This window comes from Citrus clementina, unplaced genomic scaffold (assembly GCF_000493195.1).
Source record: "Citrus clementina cultivar Clemenules unplaced genomic scaffold, Citrus_clementina_v1.0 scaffold_3, whole genome shotgun sequence".
Lineage (NCBI taxonomy): Eukaryota > Viridiplantae > Streptophyta > Magnoliopsida > Sapindales > Rutaceae > Citrus > Citrus x clementina.
This window is the reverse complement of record NW_006262339.1, coordinates 50,925,726-50,947,005: the sequence shown is the minus strand read 5'-3', so window position 1 is coordinate 50,947,005 and position 21,280 is coordinate 50,925,726. Positions and strand designations below refer to the sequence as shown.

Here is a 21,280-nt window from a genome sequence, read left to right as displayed (position 1 = left end):
TAGGGTAGAATTCCAATTGCAATAGAAACTGATTTTTTTTTTTTTTTTTTTATAATACATCCAGTCGAACATCTAATTGATTTGATCGGATAAATTAATAGCGAAGAAAAAAGGGGGACAACAAATAAGCTTTCGATCACTGCTTTGCCTACCGTACACGGGTTGTGTTGCTGTCCTGCATGACGGAAGACGGATGTGAAGTCCTAGGACAGCTTATCTCTAAATAACAACGGTCAATGCTCAACTCCTGAAATAAATAAATAATGCGGTCTGCGAGAATCCAAAAAATTATTCCTAAATCTCCTGCACTTACTAACTTCCGGTGCCGTCGGTGCAGTTGTGACATGCAGAGAAGAACTACCAAGACAAAAGAAAGAGGATGCCCCAAAAAACAGATCAAAACAAAATAACAACACTACAACAGCCTTCAACATAGCCCTGTTTAGTGTTAATGAATTAAACAGATCAAATATATATACTCGTTCATGGACCATAGAAAAGCCTCGTCACACAACCAGGACTTCGGTAATTGTAAAGACGTTAACTTCAAGTTCAAGAAATGCATTTTGGGTGTCGCTCATAAAGATTATTATGAGTCCCCGCATTTTGGTATCGCATTCGCGCGTGTCCTATCTCGCAACAGAACATGAGTTTTATATTACAAGTTGCCATTTAAAAATAAGTTTTTATCATGCAAAAAGAAAACAAAAGAAAAGAAAACAAACAACAAAGGTTTTCACACCCAACACAAGAAGCCCCCTGCCCGTCCAGTCTTAATGCTCTTCCGGTGTAGCTGGTGACTCTGAATTTGATATTGCTATCAGCTCAGCCCTATACTTCTCTGCTCCATCATAATCCGTACTCACTTTAGTAGCTGGCGTTTCACCTTTGGGAATTTCTGATGACAATTTTGAAGCAGAAGTGTTGTCTGGAAGAGTGTATGAGATGGCAATGAGCAACTCCCGCGTGACTTCCTCACAAGCTTCCTTGCCAGGTGCCGACTTATCCATAAAATTACAATCTGCTTGTCCTGCACGTATCATCCCACACCATTCTATTCAAAAAAAAAAAAAAATTGATCAAGTGAAGAAAGGTAGTGTTGTACACATGCTAACAGCATAACAGCAAGCATATATAACTCATAATCACCAAAATGCGTTGCCAAAAGAAATAAAAGAAATCACTTGAGCACCAGTTAGTGTAACCTCTGGTGATCAAACAGCAATTTTCCTCATTGACAATATATAGACTCAGTAATTTACATAACCTGCATCACCACATAGGCACACAAAACAATCGACACAGTCCATCCAGTTGCATCGATCAAGGTTAATTGGTTATCCAAACTGTCAAAGCACATCACTTTGGCAGAAGGGGGCACTCTGGAGTTCAGTCTACAGTAAAGGCCTATTCAAAATCTACGAAGCTAAGCAAAACTTCAGTCATTTGTCTAGGAAGCATCATCTCAAGTGCAGGAGTTGTGGAAAATAAAAAATTACGAAGCACCAACAACGGATACATGCAACAAGTGACAAGACTTGAAGGGATAAATCAAAAGGGTGAACTGTATCTTCCAAGTAGATGCATGCCTTAAGTAGAAGGAAATCAACAATTTTTCAATTAAGGGAAGCTTTTGGGCACACCAATACAACAGTTAAAGTTTTTGGAACAATAATGTGAAATACAAATGTTATCCCGAGCACAATTTCAATCACAACGGAATTAATTAACACGAAGAAGCAGTGGGACTGGGAGTAAGTATGTATATGCTGCCCCAAAAAAATAATTTATCCACGGCCAGGCCCTAATAAATGGAGAACTAATATCAAAGAAACATACGCGACCAAATGAAAACCATCCTCCACACACACACACACATATATATATACTCAACTCCCTGGAACTTCAATTACAACAGCGCGAGCAATTGAAAAAGGTAAATTAATTAACATGCAGTTATTCAGTTGATTAAAAGTAAAAACACAAATCAAATCAGCTAAATCTGTACACAGATAAACAGTAATTCAGTGCAGAAATATAATAATCGATCAAGTATGGAAACAGAAACAATTTTCCATAAAGATCTTTATATATTAATTATTATAAAGTTAAGAGAGAGAGAGAGAGAGAGAGAGAGGAGAAGGAAAAAAAAAAAAAAGAAAGAAGAAGAAGAAGAAAAATAAAAACACAGAAAGGAAACCGAAGGAAAAAAAAAAAAGTTAAACAGTGGTAATTGATATAGATCAGGAAGGTTAGTAAGTAGACAAAGCCGGAAAGAACATAAACAATTTTAAGTAATTAATTAATTAATTAATTAATTAGATACATATATAGATGTAATTACACAAAGACAAAGAAAAAGGTAAAGGTAAATCCGAATTCAGATAATAATAGTAAGAAAGGGGAAAAGAGAGAGAATACCGATTAGGATGAACCCCGTCCCCCCACCCCCTCGCTAATTCAAATTCAATGATGATCTTCTCCTGCTTAACAACGATACGATCCTCACACCTTTCTTATTTCTACAAGCCGTTACCCTTTTTCTTTTTCTTTTTCTTTTTCTTTTCACCTTTTTTGCGCATATCTAGCTGTGTCTTATCTAATGTAATTTTCACCTACTATTACTCTTTTTATTTTTTATTTTTAATTCCATTTTTATTAATCTACGCAGAAACGAATCAAGACAGGAGACTTTTCTTTTGCCGTCTTCGATGAATGAATCCTACTCCTACGGCTGTAATGTTAGATTATTAAGGTCTTAGTTGGCGCTGAGTGTTTATAATTTTTAGGTTATAAACTGTAAAGAAATTATAATTATTTAATAAATGTATTTTTTAAATAATAATTTTAATAAAATTAGTATATCAATTTTTTTATCAAATATAAAAATAAAAAAATTTATCAAATATCTTAATCCTGTCTCTTTAAAACTACGCTCTACGCTGCCCGTCTTGGATCACAGCCGACGTAAGTAATATCATCTGACCAAAGTAATTTTATATATAAAAAATAAATAAACAAACAAATAAATAAAGGCATGGTCACTGTCACTGACTCACTGTCACCTCATATGCTTATCCTTTACCGCAATTTTGTCCAAGTGGATCCACGTGTGTTAGACTCCAAAAAGCTAATGAGCTGTCAATGGCCCAAATCTCATTTCTCATTTAATATCGTCATCAAATTTCCCTTTAATTAAAATATTTAATTCGTATGCCTTAAATTTATTTTTATATCAATTATTTATTTTAAATTAATAAAAATTATCTGTCAACTACTAATTCGTTAAATATCATTTATAAGTTAATAAAATAATAATTTTACTCTTAAAATTCAAAAAAAAGTAAAAAAAAATTATCATTTATATATTCTAAATTTATTCTATTATTAAAAATATTATAATATTTTAACGGTATATCAATCGTCTATTTAAAATTAAAAAAAATTATATGCCGATCACTAATTCATTAATTATCATTTGTAAGTTAACAAAATTATAAAAAAAAGTGATAATTTTACTCTTAAAACTCAAACTAAAGTAAACATATATATATATATATAATTTAATTAACATATAAAAATAGTCCTTTTTTAAATTAAATTTTAAATAATAAATGACTAATAGATATATTTTTTTAATTATGAACAGAAAAATTCTAATTTTTTACCGACCTTAAATAAATTGATCTTTTACACTGCACACTCAATAAAATTTGACTAGTTGTACAAAATTTGACTAGTTGTACAAAGCCTTGAATTCCGTCGTTTTCCCAGTTAAGTTTAAGGGTGGAAGGGTAAAATCAGAAATCCATGACTTAAATTAATTTTAATAAAAATTCTCTTTATTTTTGTCGTTTTTTTATTCCGCCATTCCGCCATTTCGTTTTTCTTTTTCTTCTCTTTCTTCTTCTCCATTTCTTCTTCTTCTCTATTTTTTCTCTTTTTTCTTCGTCTTTTTCTCCGTTTCTTCTCCTTCTTCTTCTCCAGCACTTCTCTGCTTCTTCTCCATTTCTTTTTATTCTTCTTCATGTTCTTTGTTTCTTCTTAATCTTCATATTACCAAATGAGGAACATCAACTACCGCGTTTACCACCGCGCCACTCTAGAGCGTCGGCTGCTTCGTTTCTGCTTCTTTTCGCTGCCACCTCTTAGTTCCCTTTAAGTTTAGTGATTATGGGTTTAAGGTTTCATTAGTTATTTGGGTTTATTTTGAATTATGATTTAGGGGATTGTATTTTGAAACCCTAGATCAAGTAATCAAAATCAAATGCGTATTCATGGGTTAATTTTGAAGATTGAGTTGAAGAGTATAGTGTGGGTAAGGATTTTGTGGTGATGAAAATGGTTGTGGAAGGGGCTGAATTTAATTGTGATTCAAATTGCATTGAACGTGTTGTGGTTTTTATTCAAATTTTTTTATTTTTTTATTGGTCGTTGTCTCCATATTTCTTTGTAACATCTTCCTCTTTAATTTTTTTTTTTAATGGCGGCTGCGTATTTTATAAGTTGATAAGGTTTTTCTAAGGGAAAATAATAATGGTGATAACGTACATGTGATAAGAAGTGTTTTTTTTTTTTTTGGCAATAAAAATAAAATCCTTTTACTTGAAAAAAAAATTGATAGTTAAGTTCGCTGTTAAACAAATTAAACGAGTTTAAAATTTGTTTTTAAAAATGGGCACGTGCTCTATAATTAACCATTTATTTTAGGACATTAATGTAAATATAAAATATTGGATTGGGCTTTGTGTAATTAAACTTACTCCAATTCAAATAAACGGGTATTTGTGTTATTCAATTAAAAGTCAGACAGAACCGTTACAGATAAACAAGGTGCAGTGCAACGAGGCAATTCTATTAGGTGTGGGGGTCGGCAAAAAATTACACTTTTTAGAATTTTTTTTATTTATTTTTACAATCAATATTGTTAATTTTTAGTAAGTGTAATTTTGGAACTAAATGGGATTAATAGAATAGTGAAGGTTAGTGAGAGAAATTGAAGGGATCAAATATCACTGCTCTTTGTAAAAAAAGAATTTCATTCACATGACAAATGAGAAATTTGTAGAATAAAAATGAACATATTTGGCAGTGATATAATATATGTATAATTTTAATGGGAGTAAGGCTAATTGGGCTGATTGGTCTCTAAATTTTACTTTAAACATTATTTTACTCTGTTTACTAATTTACTAAAATTTGAAAATTTAATTTTTACTTTATACTCTCTAGTAAATACCAAAGTCATCATCCATCAACTGAACATATTCATTAATTTTTTTTATCTACACATTAAAAAAAAATTCATTACCGCTATAAAATTTCAGTATATTCATTAGCAATTCATTTTTCCTTAAACCTTTATTTCTATGCCTTCTTCATATTTGTTGCTTATTTATTTTTATTATCTTCAATCTCACTTAAAATGGAACACATATTTTTCTTGATGGCTGAGAGTACTCCGATTTCAAATCCAATTCATCACCCTCTTCTTTCATTTAATTTTCTCTCTTGTACTTCCTACTATTGCAATTTTTTGTCTTTTTCTTTTCCCTAGAACTTGAAGAATTGTGTTGGTTCTTCTTCTTTTTCTTCTTGTACTACAAACGGACGAACAAATGGGTGTGTTTGGTGAGTGTTTAAAATCATAATATTACATTCAATCATATTAAATGGCTGTGTTTAATAGCGGTATATTTAACATTGTGATTTTTAAGGATTTTGAATTGAACGGGTACTAATAGCTTCACACTTCTTGTTTTCGTTTTCGTTGCTTTTTATTTAGAATGATTTAAATTTCACAATATACCTCATTTAATTTTCCATTTACCCTTATTTTAGTTTAACCGTTATAAATATTTTTAAAAAAAATTTTGCATATCTGAAATTCTTACAAATTACAAATAAAAAACATAATAACTCACTTATAATCTACGGTGAGTGATCAGGATATTAACATTCAGTTTCATTTTCACTTTGTCTTTTTGTTTTTTTTTTTTCAAATATTATTGTTGTGTTGTGGATGAGTGAGTTATAATGTTTGAGACTTTGAGTTCATGATGACAAATATTTGATTTTGAATGACAGTAGACAAAACTCAGGTAGAAAATTTAGTAATTTCTCAAGGCGTGTGATGTAGCATAATTGCGTCGGATAAACATTGTACTTTTGGATGGCCATAATTGGGGTCATGGGTGTTGATTTTGGGCTTATAATATACCGTTTCGAACCTTATTCGGAGACGAACCATAATCAGACTAACTCTTGCCGCTTTGCCCTATAGTCGAGATAGAAATTTTGTTTTTTTTCTAGTCATTTTGTGGCTTTTCGTTGTTTTCTTATTTTTCTTTTACTTTTAGGGTTTTTATCTTTTTTTAAAATATGAAATTTGAGCCATTTTTTTTCTTATTTTGATTAGAAGATTTTTATCATAAAATAATATTTCATATTTATTTATTTTATTTTGGTAAATTCAGGTATTTAGGATTAGTATAAAAGGACTCCAAAACTTTGGTTTTATTCATTAAGGCTTTTCCAATAAAATTTCATTATTCAAAACTTATTTTCTCTTAACTATTAATCTTTTATGTTTTTGCATTGTCAATGTATGATACAATTCTAATTTGAATTTGTTGAGTGAATTAGTCACTTGATAATCTTTAGATTGGATTGTATAAATAAATCACAATTACAATGTGATTCATCGAGGGAGACTTTTTATTAAGTTGATATCCCTCTTATTTCTTTTTATATAGCACATATAATACAACAATGATTTCTCATTTGAAAGGTCTAAATAAAGTAACAAAGACCAATAAAATGCAGAAAACATTGTACTAGTACCCAAAAAAAATTTTATAGACATATCATATATATTTAATTTGAATTTAGTTAATTATTAATTTATTAGAAAAAAACAAATTTTTTTAAAATTTATTATCAAAATATTAATTTATCAAGTTGACTTCATATCGAAACTGACAAAAATTATTATTTATCGACTAATTGAATATTAATTTAACGACATTCTGCAATTATTCTACTGGCACTGGCTTGCAAATTACAATTAAATAATAATAAGACCTACTTGGTTTATATCTATTGGTTTTGCAGGCAGTATAACTGAATTCAGATAACGTTTACATTTTGGATTGAAGTGGGAATCTTAGAACTGAGAGTGTGGAGTGAGAGTAGAAATAGGTTGTTTACTTACATTGGAATGAGAAAATGGAATTGAAACCAAAATTCAATTTATGTGTTTACATTGTCTTGGGAGTAAATAGTTTTAAATTATAATTTTATCCTTATTTAAAGAATTATAATTTGTAATTAAAAAATTAATAAAAAATATATTTAAAAAATAAAATAAATATTTTATTATATTTGTAAATCAATAATAATTATTAATATTCTTAATTATGTAAATCATAATTTTTTAATTAATTTTAATTTAAATTATGTGAATAAAAATTATTAATAATAGCAACACAAATGAAACATTATTATGGATAATATAGTACAAAATTAATATTTTTTTAGAATAAAATATTTATTATTATTAATTAAATAATTAATTAATATTTATTAAAATTAATGTTTTATATTATTATTTTTAATGAATTTAATTTATAAAATAAAATAATATTATTATTTAAATAAATATAATATTTATTTATTTTTATTTTATTAAATTTAATAAAATAAATATGTTTATAATTATTATTTTTAATAAATATGATCTTATTTATTTTAATTATGAGGATAAAAAAAAAAAGAGGAGAGTAGATTCCCACTCCCACCTCCCCCTATGGGAGTGAAAATCCAAAATTAGGTAGAACTCACGGAGTAGGAATCCCACTCCCCCATTTAAAAATAATAAGTAAATACTAGAGTAAGAGAAACTTACACTCTACACTCTCACTCCAAAAAATAAACACAACATTAATGGACTCTGTTTTTTTTATTTCGCTACTCTTTTAAAAAGTTAAAAAAAAAAATCATTTACGGTGTCATAATCAGTACGTACAAGGAATCAGATTTGTGCTGCTGTGTTATTGGACGTAATTTTTGTCCATTGTAGTAGTATTGACTAAAGATAGATTTTGTATTTAAAATTAAAAATAAAATTGAGAATGGGGTTTGGCAAGACAGACGGTGGCTTACATACCCTTTTAAGCTGGATGTGTGAAATTACTCCACCCATGTAAAATAAGTAATCATCCAAAAAGCCAAACAAAAGCTAATAATGAGGAGGTTAATGCTAATGCCAGTATCTTTGATGTCACAATTGATATCAAACCCCATACAGAAGGATATGACAATACTGTAAGCTTAAGCTAATTAGTCTCCTCGCTGGATATTATAATAAACTAACAATTCTACAAGTTTGTCACTTATCTTCTTATTGTTCTCCTATTAATGATCTTTTTACACATTTCTTTTATATATGATAGAGAGAAACTATTTTGCCAACAGAACAGGTCAGGACAGAAGGGGACGTCAACCGAAAAAATAACCCTCTTTAAATATCTAAAAAAAAAAATTGCTTACATCCGTCTAAATGCGCCAGCTATTCTGCTTCTTTGCTTCAAAGGAGGCTCCATCATTAAGCATGTCCTGAGCATCAGTTTCCATTCCAAGCTTGTTAAGTGCAAGAGCTTGCATGTAGAAGGCAGTGGGCCACTCTGGTAAGCAAACCTGAGCCTGCATGGCATCTCTCAAGGCAAGCTCTGCTTGTTCAATCATCAGGTACGACAGTGCTCGTCTCACAAAAACGGTACCCGAAGGAACAGACATCATTGATACCAGCTGAACTTGGGAAAATAATAAAAAAACAAAATCGTCAACATTTCAACATGTAAATACTCATATTCATCATCCTTCAAGACAATTCAGGAATAGTTGGATTTCACTACCTAAAGCCAATAGAAGAAAAAAACAGATGGTACGGTACCTTTGAGTAATACTCGATAGCATTTTTGAAATCCTTGTCTCTGAATGCAATATCCCCAAATTTTTTTGTATTCAACATATCTTGAACTTGTTGTGTCCATTCTTGGAATGAAAGCTTCAACAAATAACAGATTCATAGCAAATTAGATGATTACAAGCAAAAGTCCACATAGGGAAGATCATACATAGAAACAAATAGTTTTCACACTGCAAGAGAAAGCATGATGTGTCTGTCACCATATCATCGAAATATTGCTGGCATTACTTAAAAAAAACTATAGAAGGATGCTATCAGTTTCTTTAAGGTAAAGAAAATCACATTTTCCTGAGTTCTCATTCCAGTCCTAAGAAGGTAAATAGCAAAACATAGATGAAAACAGAAGCTCCCCCAAACCTCATTTTCTGCACCCTCTTCATCCTTATAACCAGTTTTTAACAAGATATCATGCACAGCTGTAAGATCCATCCTCGCACAAGCCTTTCCAAGTGAGGATAGCATAGTCGGCAGTACTACTGGAGCTTTTGATAAACCCATCAGAACATGTGATGCAACCTAAAAAAATCAATTTGACCCAAAACATCTTAGCAGGATTAAGGTGGCATCAATTTATCATTAAGAAAAGAGCAAGAGAGGTTCCCCTATAGTAGAAAAGCACTCTGAGATTTTACCTCTGTCTGCTTTTGGAGGGGTGCCACCGCCGAAAGAAGAAATTTAACATCTGGTCGATCTTTAGCCTCATATTGAAGACATTTTGAGGCTAGCTCAACCAATTGAGTCGCATCTTCATTAGCATATTGCCCTTCCAAAGATGAATCCATCAACAGCAGTAAATTTTTCCCCCTTATTACATCCAATGCCTGATAACAACGATCATAAGACAGTAAACACAATGCCTCACCAGTGCTAGCTATAAGGTGTTAGTACAAATTAGTACAAACAAGCAGGCTGATCTTGTGTATCAATTCCAGCAACCTTATTTCTTGCATATTAAAACTCATGCCACTAAAAAACAACAGCAAAGTAATCCACCCTCGAATAAATAATCCAGATGTCAGAACACCATCCACAAACACCATATCTCAGAATCAGATAACATGTCCTTAACTTCCGTTATCACACTGTTTCTATTCATTTAAAATCCATTGTATAATTTTCCAACCTTACCAACTCGCTAGTTGCTGGCACCACATTTTCAGGATGGCACCATACACATCATCATTTCAGTAATAAGACTCCTCATCCAGGAAAAGTTTGAAGCAACCCAAAAAATGAAAATACCATAATCCTTTAGGAAACTGGTAAATCCTATCCAATGCAGATATCTCATTAATAACCCACATGCAACAACCAATGGGGAGCTAATAAACTGTTAAGAATACAGCCATACAAGCAAGGCTGAACAAGAAGAGCAATTGGATCATAGGAGAGAAAGAAAGTGTCATACATGGCTTGGAGGGATATGCTTTCCGCTCAAAAGGTCCAATAGCACAGTTCCATAACTGTAGATCACACTCTCTGGGATGACCCTACCTGCAAAATTAAGAGTATTCAAATAATAGAGTGAGTACACATTTGTTTGGTCAGTAATTCTTCACTTCCTGAAGGCTATCTGCATATGATTCACTAGCACCGAAACTAATCTGGCTATCAGTCATTTGATTCTAGATTTCCTTTGGCAGAACATTAATGGCAAAGATTTCTTGCAATCTTCCTGAAATAGTGATCTGAACAAAGAAAGTTGCATGGCTTGTTTCGTGAAGAATGCAGACGGTGAGGTCACCCTTCCATTCTAAATTTCATCTAAACGAGTAAAGCCCATTTTCTAGAAGGACTGCTGTGTCTGAAATAGTACCAAACAATGACCCAGCATTATAACATTTAAGGATGATATTCTTTAAGAGAGCCACATATTTGTTCAAAACTGAAATTCTTTCAACATATAACATGCACCCAACTGGTAGACCTCAATATGCATAGAAAATGACAAAATGAAATTTGAATGATGAGTCCTGACCAGGTGATTGCGCACATTATTGCGTGTGACAGGTCATGTGTCACCTGATCATTGGCTGGCGTCCCACAGCCCGGCCAATGATTGAAAGACGCGTGGCCCGTAACACACAGTAACATGCAAGACAGTGCGCACCTGGTCAGAGTTCTAGAATGATGCACCTGTCCGCAAAAACTCTGGTGGAGTATAAGCTAAGTTTGTGCTGTAGCTTTTTCCATCTCTGCTGTTTTTCATAAGACCAAAACTGGATAACCGCGGGTCACCATCCTACCATGGAATGAATATTTGATCAAATGAAGTAGCCCACCAGGAAAAGTCTAAGAACAGGGGATAACATGCCACCATCAAATAGCAAAGAGAAAGAAATATGAAATATAAAGGAGGAGTTTTGAAGATTACTCTAATTGTCTACATGCGAAAAAGATCAATACCAAATACGAATCGAGCAATTACTGTACAGATAGGGACACATGCATTCTCCTTTTTCCAGTCCTAAAAAATTCCTCAAACATTCAACATTAAAGATGTTCAAAATTTAGCAGCCTATTCTCAAGGGAAAAAAGCACAGCAAACACCAAACTCCTTCCTACATGAAGCATTCAGGTGTGCATCATTGTTGTTGTTGTTGTTGAAGAAAGAATATCTGATAGGATCAATTGGTGGAAAGTGTACCTCATCAAAAAGAACCCTGTAAGCATTTAAATCATGGTATAATTTGCGGTTTTGAGAGTTGCAATGATCAAGTGCCTGAGCAATGTAGTAAGAAACTCTGACGCGCATTTCCCACGGCAAAGGCTGTTTATCCCCTAAAATTAAAATTTTTAAAGAAAATATATATTAAATAAAATAGAAGAGAGGAGATTAAATAAAAAGCTAAGAAATTGTGAGGGGAAGGAAGGGATAGGTTGAAAGAAAGGAAGAAAGCAAGAAAGAAGAAAAAAGAGTAAGAAGAGTACAATGAAAAAGGTGCTTGGAGAGGGTATCATTAGGCATGTACTGAGCGACCAATAAGCGCTCATCTCCCTCCGCACAACAGCCAATCAAATTAACCAATCTCTTATGGCGAACATTGCCGAGGCCAGCAGCTTCGGTGACGAACTGGTGGGGGTCAGGCCAAGACTGCCTGGAGAAGCGCTTGATAGCAACCAAGCGATTGTTCTTGAGCCTGCCTCTGTAGACCACATTGGGAGCTTTGTCTCCGCTCTCCGACACAATAAGCTCGCTGCTGAAGCCGTTGGTGGCGGCTCGGAGGTCAGCTAGAACAAACTCTTTGAATGCTGGGACTTGTTCCTCTTCTCCTTCTTCCCCTTCCCCTTCCCCTTCCACTTCCCCTAGATCTGGCTTTGCTTCGGGAGCTTCTTTATCAGGTGATGCTAAATGTGCAGTCTTCGACTGAAAACAACCCATCATCCACTTCTTCTCGCCTCCGAGGAGGTGGAGGAGGATTTCCTTTTCCTTTTTCTTTTTATTTTTTTTTTTATTTTTTGAATTTTGAATTTTGAATCTTCTTTTTTCTTTTTTCTTTTTTCTCCTGGGCTTTAATTAATTAAGAACTATTTCACTCACCCACTAATCATCCACTCATACCATACCAGCAGGCAGTAGGAGTAATAGTAATTAGGTTTGGAATCTAGAGAATACATAGAGTTCATAAAAAGAGTGGCTGTGGCTGTGGAAAGCAAACGGGATGGGGGTATACTTATTTATATACTGCTAGAGAGAGAGGTACAGGGGGTAGGCGTTGTTGTGGGGGTTGACTGACTTGTATTTGCATTTCGGTTTCCAAGTTCTAACAACAGAGACGCCAGGAGAAACGGTAAGCAAAGTAGTGGTGAGCGAGGACTCAACAAGAAGTTAAAATAGTCAAGTTTACAAACTAAACTGGAGCGTCCTCTACCTGCGCTCGCAGATCATTAAAGATGCAAGAAATCAATCGAATCACCTCTTTCTTACTTTTCTTTTTTAATTTTTTCTCTTCTTTCCTTCATAGGTAGACAGATGGATCATTAAATAAATAAATACAAAAGGACACAGTGTTTGGGGGTTGGGGGGAGGGGTGTCACATGACAAGCTGACCACAACCACGTGAATGAGTGAAGACGTAACATGAAACATATTAACACATTGACGCATTACAAAACCCAAGTGTTATTGACAAATACACAAATAAGGAAAGAATGAGTTGTGCTGCTAATTTGTGAGTACTGATCTGCTATTTCTGTTATAATATTATTACAATGCACAAAATAATAATACTATTTATATGATAATATTATCATTTTTTGTCCTGATAATAATAATAATAATCAAATATCATTTTTTAATTATTATTGCAATTTTCAAAAACAAAATAAAACAACCTCTTCGTGAAGAATGAAGAAACGGCAGTCTCTCGGGAGGTGCTCTCTCTCTCTTGCTGTGCCTGTCCAGTCTGTGCTTTCCCAGAAAAAGTGCTGCTGCCGCGCTGCGGACGGGGGCCGGGGGTCATCAGCTTTTTGGTTCAACTATTTCAAAATTATTAACAATAGCAAAAATATATATATAATAATAATAATAAAGGCTGTCGGTCATACTAGCTGCTGCCTCAATAGCTGTGTGCGTAAATGAAATAAGGCTTTTACTTAGTTATAGTCAATGTAAATTATATCTCATATAAAAATATGTAAAAAGTAGTAATATAATAATAGATTTACGTAATTTTTGTATCGACTGTAAATTACAAAAATTATACTTTAGCAAGACTCAATAAATAATTATTAAAAAGTTTTAAATGAAACTGAAAGACAGCCAGCATTAGTCATTACTAAATCCAAATCAATGGCGATGAATGAATATACTTAAGACATGTCATGTATACTTCACTCCCTCAACTAGTTATGAACAATGCACTTCCCATTAAGCGATTATTAAAGGTTTCTTTTTATTAATTAATTAATAGAAGACACCACAAATAACCACTCAAACAAGACAGAGTGGCTAAAGCCACTCCCTCACAATTGTGAGAGAAGTAATTTGAACCCTCACAAAAGTATTGTGAGGATTTAATTTAAATTTTTTTAAAAAAAAAATTAATATAAACTAGTCTCAATTATTGGATCCTGATCAACTTTGAGTTCTGCTATTGACATCCTTCCAAAGGCTTTTTGAAATCTCATCATTTTAAGTAAATCCCATTAAATAATGGTGAAAAATTCCTACTACTATTAGTACTCACCTTAATTTAAAAAATGTCCTTCTTCTAAATAATAATTTCTCCCTCTTAAAGAACCAAAAAAACAGATTTATTTCTCTTTTTCTCTTCCATTCGCTATCCACAATTTTTGTTGGTGACTTATCTAGAAACTCATCTGACTTAACTCGATTTTTATGATGTCAAGAGTCAATTTTGGAGAGTATTGTTGGCACAATTTCTGAAAGTATTGAATTTCAAAAGATATCTTGATGAATGTTAATTCATCCTTCTTTGAAGTAATCCATTTTATCTTGATATTAGAATTGATTAATAATGATGAGTTGAAGCGGTTTTGTGGTTGGCGGCGAAGGTTGAAGGCGATTTGCAGTTTTGTTCGAGTTCTTCTTTGTCTTCGATTTTCACTGTGATTTTGCTCGCTTTCCTTCGAAGCATTTTTCTGGTGACCTGCTGCTATTAATAATCAACCTTTCATGTAGAAATTTATGTTAAGGCTTTCATATTTGGCCGACGTGGTGACTGGGAAACTTGAAATTACTGTGTTGGGGGCCTTAATGACCATATTTAAAGGTTTTTGGAGTAATTTCTAAATTGTAGAAAGGCAAGAGGCAATATGTAACCTACTCTATAACGTATGACAAATAATTAATGTCCCAAATCCCCACCTCCTCCCTCGCTCGCCCATACCCCCTCAAGTTACAAATGAACGTTGAATTCGAATGTAATAGTTAAAAGGCATGCCCTGTAAAACTCACACTCTCAACATCCAAATTTTCATCACAATCAAATCAACAAAACCAAACCAGATTATATATAACTTGATATACCAAAATGGCCCAAGGATTAGTTTCAGATGTTCATTTGCACTAATTGTGGTATGTTCATTCATGATGGCTGCCTTAGGATTAGCAATTTTAATTCCTAAGAATCCATTAATCCAAGGAGGACATGATCCTGATGCTACAAAATATTTGTTAACTCTGGAAGGCGTGCACAGGTGTGGGTAAGAAGTTATAACCACGTTTTTAAGCCTTCGAGTGAATAGTTAGTATTTGTAATATTGTAAAGCATGTGACATCTCTCACCACAGAGATGTAAGCATTTCAAAATTGTGTGCAAGAAGAGAATATTAATTGTTAAAGAAGTGTGATTTTGGATTATCCTATTAGATCAAATCCCATATATTCCATGTTGAGACTTGAAGCTAGTATTTAATTAGATGACACTTGAAGACCAGCATTATGATGCTTATTTTAAATGAAGAAGAGAGTGGGAGCAAAAAAAAAAAGAGGGGTCAACTTGACTAGTGATTGGGAGGGTGTAAGAGTGTAGTCAAGTTAAAAACCTTTTATAATGTTGCTTTGGCATTTTCTTTTTCTTCTTCTTTGAAGATGACATTAAATATTTGTTACACTTTGATACATGATACTAAATCTACTTTGGCTTTATTAACGGTGTTTTTTTTATTGTAACCAATATTAAATATTTGTGACAATTTGATATGTCAAATTGAATAATTTTTGAAATCATTATGTAATCCGAATGATAGCCTTTTGAGTTTAACGGTAACTAAAATAAAGAGAAAATTTAATAAGAATTGGGAGGGCACTGTCAAGATAAATAAGTTGCTCATTGTTGTCTTTGTACTTTATCAACAGGTTAAAATGAAATTCACAACACATTGCTTTGAGAAAGTATATGGTAAGGATAGTTCCAAATGTGATGACATAAAGGGAATCGTTTAAAAAAAAAATCGTTGATTAGTCTTTCTAAGTTTCATAATGCACAATGTAAAATGAGGTGAAGTGGGAGTGGAAGTGGAAGTGCAAGCAAAAGTGGAAATTGAAGCCAAACTTTTGTTGTGGAAGTGGTAGTGGTTAAAATTTTTAAGATTTGAATGATGATCATGATGTTATGATTGACGAACCTTCCTTTGAATCCAATGAAGCGGCTGTTGTTAATAAACATAACACCGAGTTGTTAATTGAGTTAGATTTCCACTTAATGGAGAATAATAAAAAAAGTTGCAACAAAAATAATTTGGTCACGGGGTTTGATATTTTGTTGTGGTGGAGGATAAATAGTGTCAATTATCTAATCCTAGCGAGTTTAGTAAGAAATATTTTTGTTATTCTGTGTCTACTGTTGCATCTCAGTACCAGAGGTCACACACTAAATAAATATAGAAGTTATTTGACTCTTGACTTAGTTAAAGTGTTGAAATTGTCACAAAATTGGTTATGGTCATCTCTTTTTGTAGATACAACCACAAACCTGATTAATTATTGAAGAAAACGAGTTTATGGATCAACTTATAGAAGATATGTTCTATAGAATTTTAATCTAAGTTTATTCTTTATGTAATTTGAACCTTATTTAATTTGTTCAAATTTTCTTCGTGTGAAACATCGTTAATCATCAATGGCAGACCAACTTAGCATTTCGTAAACCTTATTTTAAAAAAAAAATACATTTAGATCTCAAACACATAGACGTTTGAACTCAAAGTCAATGAATTAAGCTATCTCAATTCCCAAGCCAACTATTCCTTTGTTCAGTTTTCACGAAGGACTTGTCCTCTTTTGTAAATATTTATAAACGTGGAGGTGGATCTTGAATTTTCAATTAATGTTCAGTAAATGCTAAGTTGTGTTAGGCTACAATTGTATGGGTCTAAGTTTCAATAAAGAACATTTAGGCACTAAATTTGATATACGTCTATTTATTAAGTATTAAATGTCATTTCATTTCATTTCATTTTATTTTATTTTATTTTATTTTATTTTATTTTATTATTAGTGCTTGACTTACATTGATGTAGGTAATATGAATATTGGATGTAGGTAATATGAATGGTGGATGTGGTTGTGACTTATGTGTCGTTGTGGAGTTTTGGTGAATGCTGTTGGCAATGAAACTTTTGGAATTGCTTTTATCAATGATAATGTGATATTGAAGGCTTGTGATATTTTATTTTTTTTGGTTAATATGGATTTTATAATTTATGGTGAAATTCAAAAAAATGAAGTGCATTTATGAATTGTTGTTGGGACTTTCATTATTTGGTTTGAATTAAGGACTTTATTTTTATGCACATAGTAACACTATGTATAGAGTTAATACTGGTGAAAACTATAAATTTGTAAGAATGTATAGTTTAGTAAATACAGATGAAAATTGAAAACTGTTATAACTAAACGGAAATGAAACAAACGGAACTAAACTTTAGAACCAAATCGAATTCTGATTTCTAAGAACAAAACCCACCCCTAGTTAAAAGGCCCATTAGAGAAGATAAAATGCGGTTCCCGAGCCGACAGACGCCAAGGCCCAACTTGTTGGACCGCATTGATAGGCCCGTTCAATGAGCTTTATAGACAAAATGAAAGAGAAGTAGTGGAGTTAGATAAGTGTCATCTTCAAACGAACATCGTCGGAGGATATCTGTTTAGCTAAGACAAAGACAACTACGGATCAGTGGTCAGCCACAACAAAAGAAAATGGAGTTTGATTTTATCTTAAACATATATATATCTGGTAAAAGAAAAATCTCTACTGATTACATTGTTGATTAGTCAATATAAGTAGGAGTAACGATCATTAAGGTCTTGGCTCTTGAAGATGAACGAACGACTACTTGGTAATTAGATGCCTTAACTTTTCAATCCCAAAAGAAAATTTATCCGCAAATCGCATGCTTTGGTTGGAAGTAATTAATTTTAAATTTAAATTTTAGTTCAAGTAGTCAATGAGGGCTTTGCTTATTCAACAAATGAAAATGAACCAAAGAAAAGAAGACAAACCAAACATGTTTTAAAAGCAGCAACTTGCTGACGACTCTGCTAGGATCAGCATCTCGGCGGCGGTGATAAGCAAGCGTCTCTTTCCATAAGATAAGAAGGATTAGATTTTGGCTTCTGCTTATTAATTATACAATATTTGCGGATGTGACGTGTCCTTATTTTTTTTTTCAATTGAGAGTAATCTCTAATTTATTATTAATTATATGTATGCTTACTTTACTGATAAGCAGCAATTTTATAATTAAGAAGGGACGTGCTTGAATTGAATACGACCTTCAGCGTTTCAGATTTTCCTCGGGTCATGTCTCCTCTTCCAATCCAAGTCTCGTGCCCCATGTTGCTTGAAAGTCTTAACCTACAACCTACCAATTTGGAAAAAATTTCCCTCTTTTTTGGTTTTTGGATTGGCCCCCGAAAGCAAAAGGGGCTCGCACGCGTCACATGATATTTACAATTGACATTGTCCCCTCGAGTTACTTTACCGGACCTTATCTACAATATACATACATACATACAAACAAACATATATATATAATTGATGTCATTCTCTCTTTAATTGTATCACTAAAATATAAAAAATATAAATTTTAATAAAATAAAGGACAAACTAAATGATTAAAAAATAAATTGTAATACAATATATGTTTTTTGTAGTGTATTAAATTCTGCTAATAAAATAAGTATTATTATTATTATTATTATTATTATTATTGTGTTGGGGGGAGGGATACCACTAAAATATAAAAATGCATATTTCAATGCATTAGATATTATGTTTTTTTTGTCATTAGTATATTGAAATCAATATTTTTTTGTCTACTATTAGTATCCTCTCTTTAACGATGTCCTCATTAGAGAAGAACTCATATAGATTTTTTTTTTCTTTTTCAATGAGGACAAACTAATTTTAACAAAATGAAGATGTCATTAGCACACAAAAAATACAAATTTTAATACAAACTAATTGATAAAAAAAAGTTTCTGATGTCCTCATTAGAGAAGAATTCATATAAAAAAAATTTCCTCTTTTTTAATGAGGACATCCTCATTTTGTCATTACCAGACAAAAAAATATAGATTTCAATATAACTAACTGATAAAAAAAAGTTTCCAATGTATTGAAATCTATATTCTTTTATATTTTAGTGGCATCCTCAATTTGTTAAATAGAAATGCATCTTGTTGCGCAATATAACATCCGGCATAGCACTCATTTGATCAAAATCTTATACATATTATATTCATTCATTTCAAGTCTTTTGCATTACAAGTGAAATGAACTTATTATATATATTTATATTAAGGAGATTGTCAATTTTCTCCTAACTAAAATCGATATAAACCACTTACATCATAAATGTATTATATTTATAATACCAATAACTCCTTGACACCATAATTTTATATTATTTTCCTTATTTTAAGATACACTTTTATTCTTATTGATTATAAGTTAAATAAATCATTTAACTTGAAATTAAAATAGAAAGATTTAAATATTAAAAATATGAAATATAAGTTTCGGGGTGAATAAAAAATAATAATAAGTTTTTTTTTGGGTACTTTTTATTCATTTTTAAACATCTTCTTACAATAAGTATTATTTTATATTCGAAGATAAATATCAAACAAGTGATTCATTTACCCATCTTTTTCCTTAATTTTTTTGTGCAAGGGGATTATTAAGTACTATAAAAATAATAAGAGGTAAATGATCTATATTAGTTTTAATTGGAGAAAACTGATAATCTCCTTTTTATAATCTATAAATGCATGTACAATAGTTTTGTAATTCATTTATCTATCTTTTTCCTTAAATTTTTTTTTTGTGTGTGTAGGAAATCATAAAATATTTTAAAAATAATAAGTGATATATTAATTTTAATGAGAGAAAAACTAACCATCTGCTGTAAGTGGCTTTCTAATTTGCAAGATGTTCAGTTGGATAATTATAAAACTCAAATGAAACAGACAAATTTGAATGACGCTTCTCTGAAATATCGGACTCGGGAGTATCAGCCGGCATCGGTAATTTGTCCTATGTGCAATGGTGAGTACTGTGCGTGTGCAAGAGTGCCGACAGCTGGAATATATTGCTAGCTAGCATGCATATATTGACCGACCCTCACGATTGCACTTGAAACTTTTATACCCTTTTATATATTTTTTTTATATTTTTATTTAAAAAAAAAAAAAAAACCACATGCATATGCTTTGCGCCAATATCATATATAATTAATCAAGTAATTAACTGATATTAGGTGCGGTTGTTCATTTTCATGCATTAATCAAACATACTACAACAACAAAATTAACCAAAACTAATACTTTTTCTGAATCTGGAAGTCGAATGATGATAATAAGTTGTGTCACTTTTCTTAATTAATTAATAGTCAACTGAGTGTAATAATATAAATGAAAAATCCACTCCGTTCAGGAACCCATATATAGCCAGCCTCTTCTCCCCTGGCCTTTTTACTGTTTTCTCAACCCACACTTTCTAAGATACGGTTTCTCTGTTTCTTTCGTGCATATTCTTTTTTTTTTTTTTTTTATTTACTTTTGACATTCAATTCACACTCTAAGGCCTAAGCTATACGAGTGGAAGAAATCAAATAAAAGACCTCCTCCACCACAACTATTTGATTTCAAATAGACTTTCCAACAACTTCTTTGAATTTTAGTCAAAAGTAAGTTCTAGATATTTTTCATACGTAATCAAGAACTATATATTTTTATTGTACATAAACAAAAGTGCACACATGTTAAGATATCAATCAATGCTCATATAGTAATTAAATCACGAGAGAGTATAATTCAAACAGTGGTGGTGGTGATAACACAATTGATCTATCTCAACCTAGCTTATATATGTTATTCACATATTGTAAAAGTTATATTTTAATTTATTGGTTAATTACTTTAATCCTCCTACCAATTTTCTCGCCCACCTATTTTTTCGTTATACGTTTTTTGATTGGCAAACTTACTACTCTCTTATTAGCAGCCAACTTGAGGCTAGAAGCTACATAATATATATATACATGTAGACCGGCCGGCTTCTAAATATAAAGCGACGCCCTTGGTCCGCTTTCTGTTCAAAGCTTTTATTGCCCTCAAATTAAACTAAAAGTATGATGATATATAGATTAAAAAAAAACCCACTAAGCTTTCGTTTCCACTCCACAATTTTGACCCCGTAATTATGCCCGGAAAGCTGATGTTGAAGCAAATTATGATTATCCGCTGTATATAGTAATTAAGTCAAATTTTGCCCGCTCAGTGGAACCCCACCCGTAAGCAACAACCATACTTACTTTAAT

General features: G+C 32.0%; 1 protein-coding gene and 1 long non-coding RNA gene across 4 annotated transcripts; both read right to left on the bottom strand.

Moving 5' to 3' along the window:
* Window positions 1–399: 399 nt before the first annotated feature.
* Window positions 400–2,832, bottom strand: LOC18046915. Its single transcript, XR_002906557.1, has 2 exons — window positions 2,422–2,832; window positions 400–1,054 (listed from the first exon to the last, which is right to left on the bottom strand). It is a non-coding gene; the product is annotated as an uncharacterized LOC18046915 (long non-coding RNA).
* A 5,403-nt stretch (window positions 2,833–8,235) lies between these two features.
* On the bottom strand, window positions 8,236–12,954 carry LOC18046914 (probable serine/threonine-protein kinase At4g35230). 3 transcript variants are annotated; one of them, XM_024188323.1, is made up of 8 exons: window positions 11,921–12,954; window positions 11,637–11,770; window positions 11,126–11,231; window positions 10,398–10,483; window positions 9,622–9,810; window positions 9,272–9,505; window positions 8,954–9,067; window positions 8,236–8,808 (listed from the first exon to the last, which is right to left on the bottom strand). In XM_024188323.1, exons 1-8 carry the CDS (start codon window positions 12,372–12,374, stop codon window positions 8,557–8,559), a joined length of 1,569 nt encoding a protein of 522 aa, XP_024044091.1. In that variant the 5' UTR covers window positions 12,375–12,954; the 3' UTR covers window positions 8,236–8,556. The 3 variants fall into 3 exon arrangements, with proteins under 3 accessions (XP_024044091.1, XP_006445513.1, XP_024044092.1); XM_006445450.2 differs by having other exon boundaries at window positions 9,347–9,505; XM_024188324.1 differs by having other exon boundaries at window positions 8,707–8,813.
* Window positions 12,955–21,280: the final 8,326 nt, after the last annotated feature.